The 13,625-nt window shown below is 32.7% G+C and overlaps 1 protein-coding gene across 6 annotated transcripts in view; it reads left to right on the top strand.

The window, feature by feature from the left end:
* The window catches only part of USP15 (ubiquitin specific peptidase 15), a 114,166-nt gene extending 100,852 nt beyond the window's left edge, over positions 1-13,314 (top strand). For 5 of the 6 annotated variants that reach the window (XM_025882763.2, XM_025882762.2, XM_025882765.2 and 2 more), the window contains 8 exons: positions 262-377; positions 556-828; positions 1,420-1,490; positions 1,831-1,946; positions 2,991-3,140; positions 5,072-5,175; positions 8,503-8,591; positions 11,688-13,314. In XM_025882763.2, the coding sequence (XP_025738548.1) occupies positions 262-377; positions 556-828; positions 1,420-1,490; positions 1,831-1,946; positions 2,991-3,140; positions 5,072-5,175; positions 8,503-8,591; positions 11,688-11,870 (1,102 nt within the window). In that variant the 3' untranslated portion in view covers positions 11,871-13,314. Of the gene's footprint in view, positions 1-261; positions 378-555; positions 829-1,419; positions 1,491-1,814; positions 1,947-2,990; positions 3,141-5,071; positions 5,176-8,502; positions 8,592-11,687 lie in introns of those variants that run through there. The other variant, XR_003210346.2, reaches the window with a different exon arrangement.
* The last annotated feature ends 311 nt before the right edge of the window (positions 13,315-13,625 follow it).

The following is a 13,625-nucleotide window of genomic DNA, read 5'->3' as shown; positions in this document are numbered from 1 at the left end:
TTTGCCACTAACTTTTAACATAGAAAGATGTTAAAACCCTAGAAGTAACAAATCACCTTCTTTCTTTTTATAAAGACAACTAAAACAGAAATGATTAGTCACTTGCATTTATGGTACTATTTCGAGTTTAATTTATCCTTCAACTAAATGACCACTATTACTCCATTAAAAAGTTTTGTTTTACTGAAAGAATGGAAAACTTTTTTTTTAAGTTTTTACCTTCATAGAACTAAATTTGTTTGATTTCTGATTTTATTTAAGCCGATATGTCAAAATATCTACTGAAACTGAAGAAACTGAAGGATCCCTACACTGCTGTAAGGACCAAAATATTAATGGGAATGGCCCAAATGGCATACATGAAGAAGGCTCACCAAGTAAGACTTTCCTCTTAAATTACAAAACCTTTCACTTGGATTATTGCCTCAGAAAAAAAGAAGATGGGGATTAAGGAACTAAAAAATCTCTTCAAGCCTGGGAAAAATAATGTTAAGATTAATAACTTTTAAATGTAGCATTGGGTTTATTTAAAAGACTTCTAATATCTAAAATTAGGTGAAATGGAAACAGATGAGCCAGATGATGAATCCAGCCAGGATCAAGAACTTCCCTCTGAGAATGAAAACAGTCAGTCTGAAGATTCAGTTGGAGGAGATAATGATTCTGAAAATGGATTATGTACTGAGGAAACTTGTAAAGGTCAACTCACGGGACACAAAAAAAGATTGTTTACATTCCAGTTCAACAATTTAGGCAATACTGATATCAACTACATCAAAGATGATACCAGGCATATAAGATTTGACGAGAGGCAGCTTAGGCTAGATGGTAAGTGTGAAAACTGGCTTACACATTGAACTTGAGCAAAGCATGTTATTTTAGGTGAAAACTGTGAAATCAGGGGCGCCTGGGTGGCTCGGTCGTTAAATGTCTGCCTTTGGCTCAAGTCATGGTCCCAGGGTCCTGGGATCGAGCCCCGCATCGGGCTCTCTGCTCAGCCGGGAGCCTGCTTCTCCCTCTCCTGCTACCCCCTGGTTGTGTTCCCTCTGTTGCTGTCTCTCTCTTTCAAATAAATAAATAAATCTTTAAAACAAAACAAAAAACAAATTCAGCAGTCATGAAAAATAATATTCACTTACCTATATAAAATCTATATGTATATCTTAAATGAAAAGTCTTAATTTCTAAGTATACTAAAACACATCACTGCTTATTAAATGGAGGTTAGACTTATGCTTAAGTTTTGTATCTTTTTTTTAACTCCTTAAATTTTTAATGACTTGGAAACAGCAATTTACCCTGATTACCTAGTACAAGTGGAAAAGATTGTTTATTCTAGTATATATCTTAACATTAAAATGTACTCATTTTAATGAAGGCATATTAAGTTTTAAAGAAAAAATATGTTTTCCATCTTAGAAAGATCTTTTCTTGCTTTGGATTGGGATCCTGATTTGAAAAAAAGATATTTTGATGAAAATGCCGCTGAGGTAAGTCATCACTCATTCCATATCTTTCCATGTTGATCACAATTTATTACACTCTTTTGCTTCTCTACCAAATATGTTTATTTTGCTAGTAGAAAAATGGTTATGTACTAGAAAAGCCTTGTTGGTTTACAAACATGCTTCCTGTTAACAGTTTTAATCATCCATGTAGGTGTGTATATAGAAGTTTTTTAGAAGTGTGGTGTAAATCTCAGCTGAAATAAGCTTTATAATTCTTTTGAGAAAAGTAGGAGTTTTTCATTACTTATTTATAGTAAGATGGTATTACTAAAATGAGTTTTGTTTCATTTGTTCTCTTAACTCAAGAAATACTTCTCTTTAGGATTTTGAAAAACATGAAAGTGTGGAATATAAACCTCCTAAAAAACCCTTTGTGAAATTAAAAGATTGCATTGAGCTTTTTACAACAAAAGAAAAGCTAGGTGCTGAAGATCCCTGGTAAGAGACAAAGTTAAAAAATTACTTCTAATTATTTTTTAAGGATTTAATACTGAGGTATGTGATACATCAAGCTTAAAAAGCAGTAACTAAATTCCTTTTGGTATTTTAAATAATAAGCATTTCTTTAAATGATAAGAGTCTGTTAAAAGTGGTTCAAGGGGCGCCTGGGTGGTCAGTTGGTTAAGCATCTGCCTTTGGCCCAGCTCACAATCCCAGGGTCCTGGGATTGAGCCCTGCATCAGGCTCCCTGCTCAGCCAGGAGCCTGCTTCTTCCTCTCCTCCCTGCTTGTGCTCTCATCTCTGTTGCTATCTCTGTCTCTCTCTCTCTCTCAAAGAAATAAATAAAGTCTTTAAAAAGAAAAGTGATTCAGGGCGCCTGGGTGGCTCAGTCATTGAGCATCTGCCTTCGGCTCAGGTCATGATCCCAAGGTCCTGGGATCGGGTTGCGCATCGAGCTCCCTGCTCGGCGGGAGGCCTGCTTCTCCCTCTCCCACTCCCCCTGCTTGTGTTCCTGCTCTCACTATCTCTCTGTCAAATAAATAAATTAAAAATCTTTAAAAAAAAAAGTGATTCAAATGTTTAAAAGTATTATTATAATGTTAAGCTTTAATCTCATTACTGTATTTTCTATAGTAGCCATTTTACTATGGATAATTTTAGTTACTTTTCCCAAGAATTTTTTGCTGTGCAGCTGTTTTGATAGAAACATTTTTAGGAAAATCATGTTTTGTGGTGTTATTAATTCCATTAGAGCCCAGAAGTTTTGAGATTTTCTAATACTTATATCTCAGCGTAGTTTTGTGTTCTTTTATCTTATTAAAATGTAAATAATCTAGCCTTCATTTCTTGAATACCTATTTACATACTAATTTATAATATTCTAAATCAGTTTGATTTACTGAAGAGAGATATTTATATATATGTCTGGTATATGTTAGGCACAATTACTTGCCCACTTAATAAATGTAAAACTTCACAAGCATTTTTTTTATCTATTTTCATTACCTCTAGCAAGCTTTAAATATTTCTCTTTATTTTTAGGTATTGTCCAAATTGTAAAGAACATCAGCAAGCCACAAAGAAACTGGATTTATGGTCCCTGCCTCCAGTACTTGTGGTACATCTCAAGCGATTTTCTTACAGTCGATACATGAGAGACAAACTGGATACTTTAGTTGATTTTCCCATAAAGTAAGTTTTGATTATGCTTTTTAAACATTGGGCAACTGTAGGTTCTTACAAACATCAGGTAGCATTGGATCCAGCTTCAGTTTTTGAGTGTATTTGGGAGTAGTTCTAAAAAATTGTAAGGATCAGTAAGAATTTTTATTCCTTTTTAGATATTTTTCAGAGAGCAATGAGAAAATATACCTTTTTAAGTAACAATAAAAGTAATTCTGTATTACATTATTATATGGGTTCATTGGCACGGTTTATAAATCTAGATATTCTGTGGGATCATAGTGATTTTATTTTTCCTAGGAATTATTTCATCATTAATCATCAGTTATTCCTAAGTATGCTTTTTAAAAAAGACTGAACTTATATGAAACAGAATAATGTAATTGCTTAAAAGAATGACACAGTGATCAGTCATCCCTGTTGTGTCATACTTCAGTTTATTGCATTGTTCAGAGTACTACATCATTTTTGTAAAAAGTCTGGAGACAGCATCTTTGTAGTCCTTTTTTTTTTTTTTTTTTTTTTAAAGCTTTCACTAAATTTGGGAGCCTAAGTGGCTCAGATGGTTAAGCGTCTGCCTTCAGCTCAGGTCATGATCCCGGGACCCTGGGATCGAGTCCCGCATCGGGCTCCCTGCTCCTTGGGGAGCCTGCTTCTCCCTCTGCCCCTCTCTCTCTCTTTCTCTCTGTGTCTCATGAATAAATAAATAAAATCTTTAAAGGAAACAAAAAACTTTCACTAAATTTGAGAATTCGTAAGGACAGAATTGAAATTGTGTATTCTTGTTCACATGGTCCAGGAAGGACTTCATCACACAAAATTTTGCATCACACAATAACTTGGTACTCTCCCATTTTGCTAAAAGAACACTGATAGTATTCTTTTATATTTTATATTTGTGTATGAGGTGTTTGATACATTTAATAAGTAACAGCTGCCATAGGCAGGTGTGTGTGATTAGAAGGAAATGGATGTAATATTGAAAACACTCTTTGGATTGCTTATTTCTGATTGGTGTTTATAAAGTTAAAATTAAAAACATTTTGCAGTTTCTTACCAGAAAAAAATGGTAATTTTCTCCTTAACAAAATTATGAGCCATCAAAGTTTTCTCAAGAATATAGCATTAAAAAAAAAAGAGGAAGAATATAACATTTTGACAGTTTAAGTACAAGAAGAACCAGAAGTGATGATAAGCTGGAATCTTTGAGAGATATATTTGAGATTTAGAATCATTTTGCTCTTTAATGATGCAAGTCCAAAAAAAACAAATAATGATAAGCTATAAAATGGTCATATTCCAGTTTCATGCATGACAGATTACAAACAGTTGATTGCATTTCAAAGAATGTTGCCCACTTGGGGTATATATATCGTCAGAACCAGGAAAATGTAGAATAAATGTTGGGGTTTAGATATATATATATTATTATAAGATTTCTGTGAAAGTTTTTTTTCACCATCATTTATTCTTCCTTAAATACGTAATTACTAAAAATGACTTCAAAAATATGAAAAATTAAAAGGGTCCCAATGGCAAATGGTGATGACTCTTTTACTATATACTGAGAGTTAAATGTATTAGCATAAAAACATTAATCTGGATAAACAGCAGTCAGTAGACAATTTTAAAATTTCCAACCCCTAAGAAAAATTTTGCCAAAATATTTAAATCTCAGAGGTATGTGTGTATGTTTGTGTGCATGTCCGTGTGTGTGCGTGTGTGTATATATATGTATCACATATACATATGTGTTTTACAGTTATTTGTATATATATGTTTTATATATATATGTTTTACAGTTATTTGACTCTTAGTGGTTTCTTCAGTGAGAGAGATATTTTTTATATAAATGAGAATCAAGCAACATTGACAGAAGATAGTAGAATTCATGACATTTAGGGAAAAGGTAAAACTAACTTGATCTCTTTGTTAAACAGTGACCTGGATATGTCGGAATTCCTAATTAATCCAAATGCAGGTCCTTGTCGCTATAATTTGATTGCTGTTTCCAACCACTATGGAGGGATGGGAGGAGGACACTGTAAGTTGTCAGTTTACCATTTTGCTAAAATCATGATGTTTGATAACTGCAGACTTTTTCCTTAAGATAATTATTACTTAAAGGGAAAAGGTAGGGTGCTGGCTGGCTCGGTTGGTAACATGTGACTCTTGATCTTGCGGTTGTGACTTTGAACCCCACATTGGGTGTGGAGCCTACTAAAAAAGAAAAAGGGAAAATGTGCAATGTGTTTTACATATAGTAATTATCAATAAATGTTGATTAGTGAATGAATTAGCTTTTGAACCTTTTTTTTTTTAACATCAGGAATAGAGAATTGAGTTGATCATACTTCTCAGTTTAATGCATGGGACATCACTCATCAGGACTCCTGTCCTTTTCCGTTCTCCTTCCCCCTTTCCCTTCCTAAAGCACTTGATGTATGTGTTGTTATAAATCATGCATCATTATTAATTTTTACATAATAGGTATACTGTGTTATAGATCTTACATTTTTCTCATAATGCATAAGACTTATCCATGTTACTTTGTGTCCGCTTGGTTCATTGCTTCTAACCACTCAGGACTTACATCTACCATATTTTATCTCTGTACTCACTTCATGGTGGACATCCAAATTGCCTTTAACTTTCTACCACCATAAGACTGATAAACGTCATTGTTTATGGTCCCCTCTCTGAGAATTTCTTTGAGCAACATACCCAGAAGTGAGATTGCTGGATTATAGAGTTAAGTACTGCCAGATGGCTCTTCAGGACAGTTAACACCAGTCTACACTCTCCAGCCAACCGTTTGATTTTTCTTTTGAATTGTCTTTGCATTCCTGGGATAAACCCAGCCTACCTTTTAAGGTTTTTTTTTTTAATGTATAATTTTGTATATTAAAAAAATTATTTTTTAGTTCCCAGTTAAATTTGGTTAACTCATTTTAGTTAGGGTTAAAATTTCATTCATAAGTGAAATGATCTTCTAATTTTTTATGTTGTTCTTTCTTTGGAATCAAGATTACAGTCTACTCTAATAATAGACAGGCTGGGATACTTTATTCTTTTTCTGTATCCTAAAGCAGGTAGTATAGTATAGGGATTAACTATTCATGAAAGGCTAGTAGAATTCACTTGTAAAATTATCTGGGCTTCACACCCAATAAGTTTTTCTATTTATCTCATGCTTATTGAAATCTATTCAGTTTTCTTTTTCCCAAGATGTAGGCATTATGGGATTTTCTATTTTTCTAAAAATGTGTTTTCCACTTTAACAATAGTTACATTTAATACTGTTATGCTATATCTTTGTCTGTTTTTTGTTCTTCTGTTTTCTTTTTAGTCTTTTCCCAGAGGTCTGTCTTACTAATCTGTTCAAAGAATTAGCTTCCACTTTATTAAATTTTTCTTTTTGTTATTACATCTGTATTCTCTCTCATTGATTTCTTCTCTTCCCTTTGTTATGTTTTTCTTTTATGTTATGTTACTTTGAGTTTGCTCTGTTGCTCTATTTAACTTTTGATTTAAATGCTTTATTAGCTTTTGCTTTACATTTTTACATTTCTTTCTGTTGAAGGCTTTAATTAAAGCTATAAATTTCCCTCTAAATACTGCTTTATCTTTGTTACATAAACTTTTTAATGTAGTATTTTCATCTACTTTTAATTCTGTATGTGTTTTTAATTTCCTTTTATGATTTTCTCATTAGTCCAGGGCACTTAATCATATACTTTTCCAAACGTATGGTTTTTTTTTAAAGCTCTCCTTTGGGGCACCTGGGTGGCTCAGTCATTAAGCGTCTGCCTGTGGTCAGGTCATGATCCCAGGGTCCTGGGATCAAGCCCCACATCGGGCTCCCTACTCAGCGGGAAACCTGCTTCTCCCTCTCCCACTCACCCTGCTTGTGTTCCCTCTCTCACTGTGTCTTTCTCTGTCAAGTAAATAAATAAAATCTTTTAAAAAACTTTAAAAAATAAAGCCCTCCTTTTGTCTTAATTTTAATTTTATTACAAAACAGTTAGAGATATTGCCTATATTATATTAATCCTTAGTTTATTAAAGTGTCCATGTACAGTCAGTTTCTTAAATGTTTACGTGCTTGAAAAACAGACATATTCCCCATCCAGACATAGAATTCTATTTTTCTCTTACATTTGAAGATTATCAGTTATATTCAGATATTTGCTATCTCTAGTTATTTTTATATTTTGTTATATTTCTGGGAATTCTGAGGATTCTTATTAAAGTATTAAATTATCTGTTTCTACTAACAGTTTTATTGGTTGTTTTGCATTATTGCATTTATGTTTAAAATGGTAGCTCTTCTTTCTCTATTATTCCTTTTACCAGTATTTGATATATTTTTTCTTTTGGTATCACTTGGTTCGCAAACTCTGGGTGCCTTTTTGTTAAATTTGTCTCTTATAAACTGTTTTATTGCTAGATCTTGTCCTTTTATTCAATGTTTAATTGTGGGTACAGTGGTCTTCAGTTCAACTGACAAACTTAAAACCCACAATAGGCTCCACCCAGAAGAGCAATAATTTTGTTTTGTGAAAGGTAGAACATTTAGAAGCTATGACAAGAGATAATTATTTTGCAGACATTTTGCAACTTCGTTTCCTCAGTTACTGGATAGTTCAGAGGAAGCATGGAATGTGTAAAGGGGGCATTTTTAACTTTTAAAGATAAAGCAAATCTTTAAAAATTGTACAGATAAATTACTTTTTTTCTCTTGCTCAATACTTTTGTTAAAGACTGGAAAAAAAATTGGTGTAAAAACTACTACAAATTAATGGGATAGTATTATTGAAAAAAATATTTGTTGTACAAAATTTAAATTATTAAAATGTCAGACTCCAGAGTCAGAGACAGACCTGGATTTAAATGCTAACTCAGCCACTTAACAGCTTTACTGTTACATATTAAACTTCTCTTTATGCCTCACTTTCCCCATTTCTAAAGTTAGAGACATAATAATACCTTGTCTATGAGATAGTACATGTAAAGTACATAGCACTATACCTGGTCCACAATAACCACTACATAAGTATTAATTCCCATTTATTGTCATTAGTATTATTCTGTGAACTGAAAAATAATAAATCTGTTCTGTTTGTCCTTGGGAAGAAGAAGTCAGATTTCAACATATTTGAAAAGTATCTTAGGCATTTAGATTGTAGGAAATACATTAAAACCTTTAATCAGTGGAATGAGTTGAATGTGTAATAGATAGGCCTTACGTAGATGATTGTCATGTAATTTTAATATGTATTCCTTATATAGATGATTGTAAAGTTTTATGGGTTCCCCCCAGGAAACCATAGACATTTCAGTCATAGAAGTGATTATATTTTTTCATTAGATACTGCTTTTGCAAAAAATAAAGATGATGGAAAATGGTACTACTTTGATGACAGTAGTGTCTCAACTGCATCTGAAGACCAGATTGTGGTAAGTGTGTCTTTATTTCCTGAAAATCACAGGATCCACTTTTTTAAAAGCGCCCATGGAACACTACAGTCTATATTTTAGCAATTTCTAATAGTTAAGAGAGACTTTCCCTGATTTAAAGAAATGTAAAGTTGTCCTCTAAGTGGAAATTAGTCTCCAAACTTGCCCACTAACAGAAGCATAAATTGCATCATGAAAATTTTTCTGGTAGTTTTCAACATGAAAAATGGACTTTTCTAATGAAAATAATAAAATTTTCCTTTGGAAGATAGGTTCAGACATTTTGGGACATTGACTACTTAAAATTAGAGTACTAAAATAGAAAAAAAAAAAAATCTTTAAGGGCCTTCCTTACCATACCTGTGATTTTTTTAAAGTAAAGTCTTATCCTTTATGACATTTGAACATTTAAACTCAAAATTACATGATTAGATTAAACAAATTAGAGGATTTTTTAAAAAAAATTAACCTTGAGTATCTGTTACTTTGATATTTTCTGAATAGTAAAAAAATGAGGAAGTATCTATTCATATTTGCATCAGTTTATCAGCCACAGCTGGAGCCAAAATATTGGCATTTGTTTTGCTTCCCAGCAGAGCATATTTTTATTATCAAATATTGATTGGTGAGAGGATGACAAGTTTATTCTAAGAAAAAAGCTAAGACTTGGCTTAATAAGGGTTTATTTTTCTATTAAAGTTTGCCTTTCTAAAATTTTACTGTTTGATCACAATAGTACAAAGAGTGAGAAATGTAGTATTTGCTCCTGTGGACATGGAGCTCATATTTCCCATTTAAATTTTATATTCTTTGAGGACAGAGACTAGCTTTTTCTTTAGTTTGTAATGCCTTAAGAGTCTTCAACTTATATTGTTCAGTTTAATAAATTAATAAACTTCTGAGCCCAGTTATTGGCATTGTTTTAATCCATCATTGGGTGAACAGATATGAAATAATTTTGAGTTGTTTCTCCACAGATATTTTATATATTTATCTACAGTGTATATGTATTATGTACTGTTCCTTATCTCCCTGTAGCTATAACACAAAACAAAGAGACTTGAATGCTAATATTTTTAAATTATGTATGTGCCTAAGTTAATTACATTTCCAGTTTATAGTTAGACTTCTAATTTCAAGTCTCAACCATCACTTTTCAATTCTGTTCTTCTCTCCAAATCTCCCAACCAAAACATCCTGAAATTGCCTACAGTGATAATACTTGATTTAGTCAACAAGTATTTGAGTACCTTCTTTATATAGGACTCAATTCTAAACAAGATTAAAAGACAGCTATCTTTATATAGGACTCAATTCTAAACAAGATTAAAAGACAGCTATCTCTGACTTCAAGAGGCTTAACGTCCAGAGATGACAGAGAAGTAAATTAACAGTTATATCATAAGTACTATTAGACATCTTGACTACATGGAAACAGGACAGCCATCTCTCCACTGATTTAGGGTTTAAGGAGATAGGACCAGTGAGGGAAGTTTGCATGAGAAAGTGGTGTTTGACCTGAGTCTGCAACTTTACAAATGGAAGTAATTAAACAAAAGAAGTAAAGGTGTTCTAAGCAGAGAAAACAGTACCTACAAAAGCAAGGAGGCATGACAGAACATGATATTTAGAAAAAGAGCAAATAATTTGGTATTACTGAAAGGACGTAATTGTTAAGAATATGGGACAGAAATTAGGCTGAAGGTAAACTTGGCAATCAGATCAACATTCTTCACGGTTTAGAGCTTTTCTTAAAGACTATGAGAAGCATCGGTGATTATTAAGCAATAGAACATTATTAAATTTGGAAGGCACTGAGAAAAGCAGAAAGAAGGTTGTCGTCATTTCTGCAATACAAGCTTCTAAATTTAAAGTTGTGGTAGTAGTGTATAGACAAGGGGGGAATGGATTTATAAGATATTTCCTGGATAGAATTAATAGAACTTGATCAAGATTGGATATAAATGAAGATGTAGAAATGCAAAGAGGGAGAAGTTGAAGATGACTTACTTCAGCATTTACCACAATAGGAAATATAGGAAGAAAATTTGCTGTTGAAATTTGAGCTACCTATATATATGATAGCTCTGGGGAAGTTTCCACTGGGGAGTGGGACTAACAGGAGTGAGAACTAGCTTAAGTTATAAATTTGCATTGTTATTCTTAGGTAGCAGTTGAAGCCATAGGTTTAAATGAGTCACCTAGTGAGAAAATACAGATTGAGAAAGAGTGGTGGGCAGAGGACAGAACGTGATTTTTTTTTTTTTTTAAGGTTAGGATTTAATGAGCCCACAGAAAAGTCAGAAGCAACCATGGAGATAGAAAATCTAAGGAAAAGTAGTGTCACAAAAGGCAAAAATTATTTGATGCAGGAAAGAGGAGTAAAGCAGTAAATGCTACAGAGAGATTGACTAAAAGAACTTTAAAAAGCACCCATTTAATTTGTCTGTAGCAGGTTATTGCTCCTAGTGAAAGGCATTTCATTAGAATGATTGGAGCAACAGATCATACTGAATTGAGGAGTGTGCATGAGAGTGAAAAATGAATATTCGACGACTGCCAGCCTGGCAGCTAGAGGAAGGCGGTAGAACGAGGAGGGATTTAGGATGGGAAAAGACTTGAGTATTTATTAGGCCAAGACGTCCAGTAGATAAGAACTTACTAAAGATACATGGTGATGATGAATGGAGCAATATCCTTAAGACAGTAGGAAAAGCTAGACTCTAAAGCAAACTTAGAGTGAAGCGATTAGTATTAGAAACAAGCTTACCTTTTCCTTAGAGATGGGAGGGAAGAAGGCATAGAATTGTTTCATGTTAGAGTAACTAGGTTAATCTGTGATATAGTTGTATTTACTTATCTGTTCAACGTAATAGAGAATAAAAATGTTAATTCTAGTGACTATTCTTCCTTTATATATAGAAGTCATCTTATATTTAAACCAATTTTAGTAACTTCCATTTGACCGTGTGTGGTTTTTCTATTTGATTTATGCCCTATCACCAAAGTCGATTGCACAGCTGAAAAGTTCATAGTATACTTAATGTGATCTTTGAGAATCATGACCATTTTAACATGCTTTGTTTATTTCAACAGTCCAAAGCGGCATATGTACTCTTCTACCAGAGACAGGACACTTTCAGTGGAACTGGCTTTTTTCCTCTTGACCGAGAAACTAAAGGTGCTTCAGCTGCCGCAGGCATCCCATTAGAAAGTGATGAAGATAGCAATGATAATGACAATGATATAGAAAATGAAAACTGTATGCACACTAACTAATGAAAGTCCTAGAAGCCATAAAAGAGAGACTTTCCTGCTGGTGGTATCTATTGAAATGTTGAAGTTACCCACCACATTAAACAAAAGTCTGAGATGGGGAGTTTCAGATAACCGAATGTAAATCCTTTATCAGATTTTAACTTGTGCAGTACTTGAAGTGAAACACAATGAAAACTTTAACAGAAATTGTCTCTTAATACATTTGCAGTCTTGTAATTACAAGCTAAATATATATAGGAAATCACAAATAAACCCCTTTTAAGTTTGCTGCTGTTTTGATGAATTATGTTTTCTTTAATTTTTTGGATGTGAGTTAATTGATGACAAATGTTAAATTTGTGGATGTTGGTCATTTATTTTGCTCTAATAATACTGCAAGAAAACTATGGCTGAACTTAGTTTTTGGATTATCTAGTTCATGTGCATTAGGCTGCCACATATATTACTATGATATTTAGCTGCGGTATCAATGTGGCATAAATACTGCAGGAGTATTCTTGAAAAACCAAATTTTCAAATCTATTCCTGGTAATCAACATGGGCCTATTAAAAAACCAAATCATGATACAAGAAACAATCTTGGAAAAGTTATTTTCTTTTGTAGTATCATTAAAAGTCCAGAATATTATGTTCATCTGCTGTGGAAACAGGTTCTAGATATCACACTCCATCTAAAATCATTTTTCAGTTGAATGTAAGTATTTTTTACTGCTATTGGGATCTGTTCCTTAGATATTCAAAAAATTTTTGACTTGCTTTAAAATGCATATCTTTAATCTGGTGTTGGTCCAAAATTAAAATTTTTGCTGTCTGTTTTTCTCTACCCCATTTTTTGGTAATTTGGCAACTTTTAGCTCTTCCAATTATTGTAATATAAGGACAGACTTAATAGTATTCTGTATCCATAGTAATAATTACATCAAGCTTAAATGAGAAATTTTTTTCATATACTGGCCTTTAAATCATTAATGGACAATTGGCTTTAAAGGTAGGTCTGTTAACTTTCTTTGTGTGTTCCTGATGGAATTCACCATAGCCTTACAGCTTTTCTCAGAAGGTAACTTGTTATAAGAAAATTGGCATTTGCATGTTCTAGAGTCAGAACCTGTATAGTATATAAAGCATACAAACCTTGAATTTGATTTTAGTTCACCACATTCAAGGATCCAGGATGCCAAAAATATGTGTGAACATTTGAAACATTTTTCATTTGCTGCTTTTTCCCTTTAATCTAGTTGAAAGAATGTATTGTCGATTGGCATACAATACTGCCTTTAATAGAAAATCTAAATGCTGGGGCACATTTCACATATCGACTACCTGAGAAATTGCTTTGTGTCCCACTGTTATTAAAGCAAAAAGTATAATGTTCTTCACTTGAACTAATCAAATACAATAGATTATAAATTGTGTATTGTAAATAAAAGTTCACTCTGTGAGTGCACATTTTGGTAAATTATTTATTTATGTTAGCATTTAAAAGTAAAAAGAAAAAAATGCATTTGACCAGGATAAATGAGGTATGTTGATCATGGCTTTGCTTTATACCTTGATATTAAAGCTGGTTTTTCATCCTGGTATTTTAAAAGCTGCTTTGGGTTTTTTTTTTTTCCTTTCTTTTCTTTATTTTTCTTTTCTTTTCTTTCTTTTCTTCTTCTTCTTTTTTTTTTTAATGTAAACTAACCTCCTGCATGACAGAGGTTAAAATTTTGTCTGCACTTGAGTTCACTTGAGTTTACATTTGAAATGTGCATG

The sequence above is a fragment of the Callorhinus ursinus genome, unplaced genomic scaffold (assembly GCF_003265705.2).
Source record: "Callorhinus ursinus isolate GAN/ISIS: 27379988/994484 unplaced genomic scaffold, GSC_fseal_2.0 scaffold14, whole genome shotgun sequence".
In the NCBI taxonomy this organism is placed as follows: domain Eukaryota; kingdom Metazoa; phylum Chordata; class Mammalia; order Carnivora; family Otariidae; genus Callorhinus; species Callorhinus ursinus.
The sequence above is the reverse complement of the archived record's forward strand: the minus strand, read 5'-3'. Positions and strand labels throughout refer to the sequence as shown.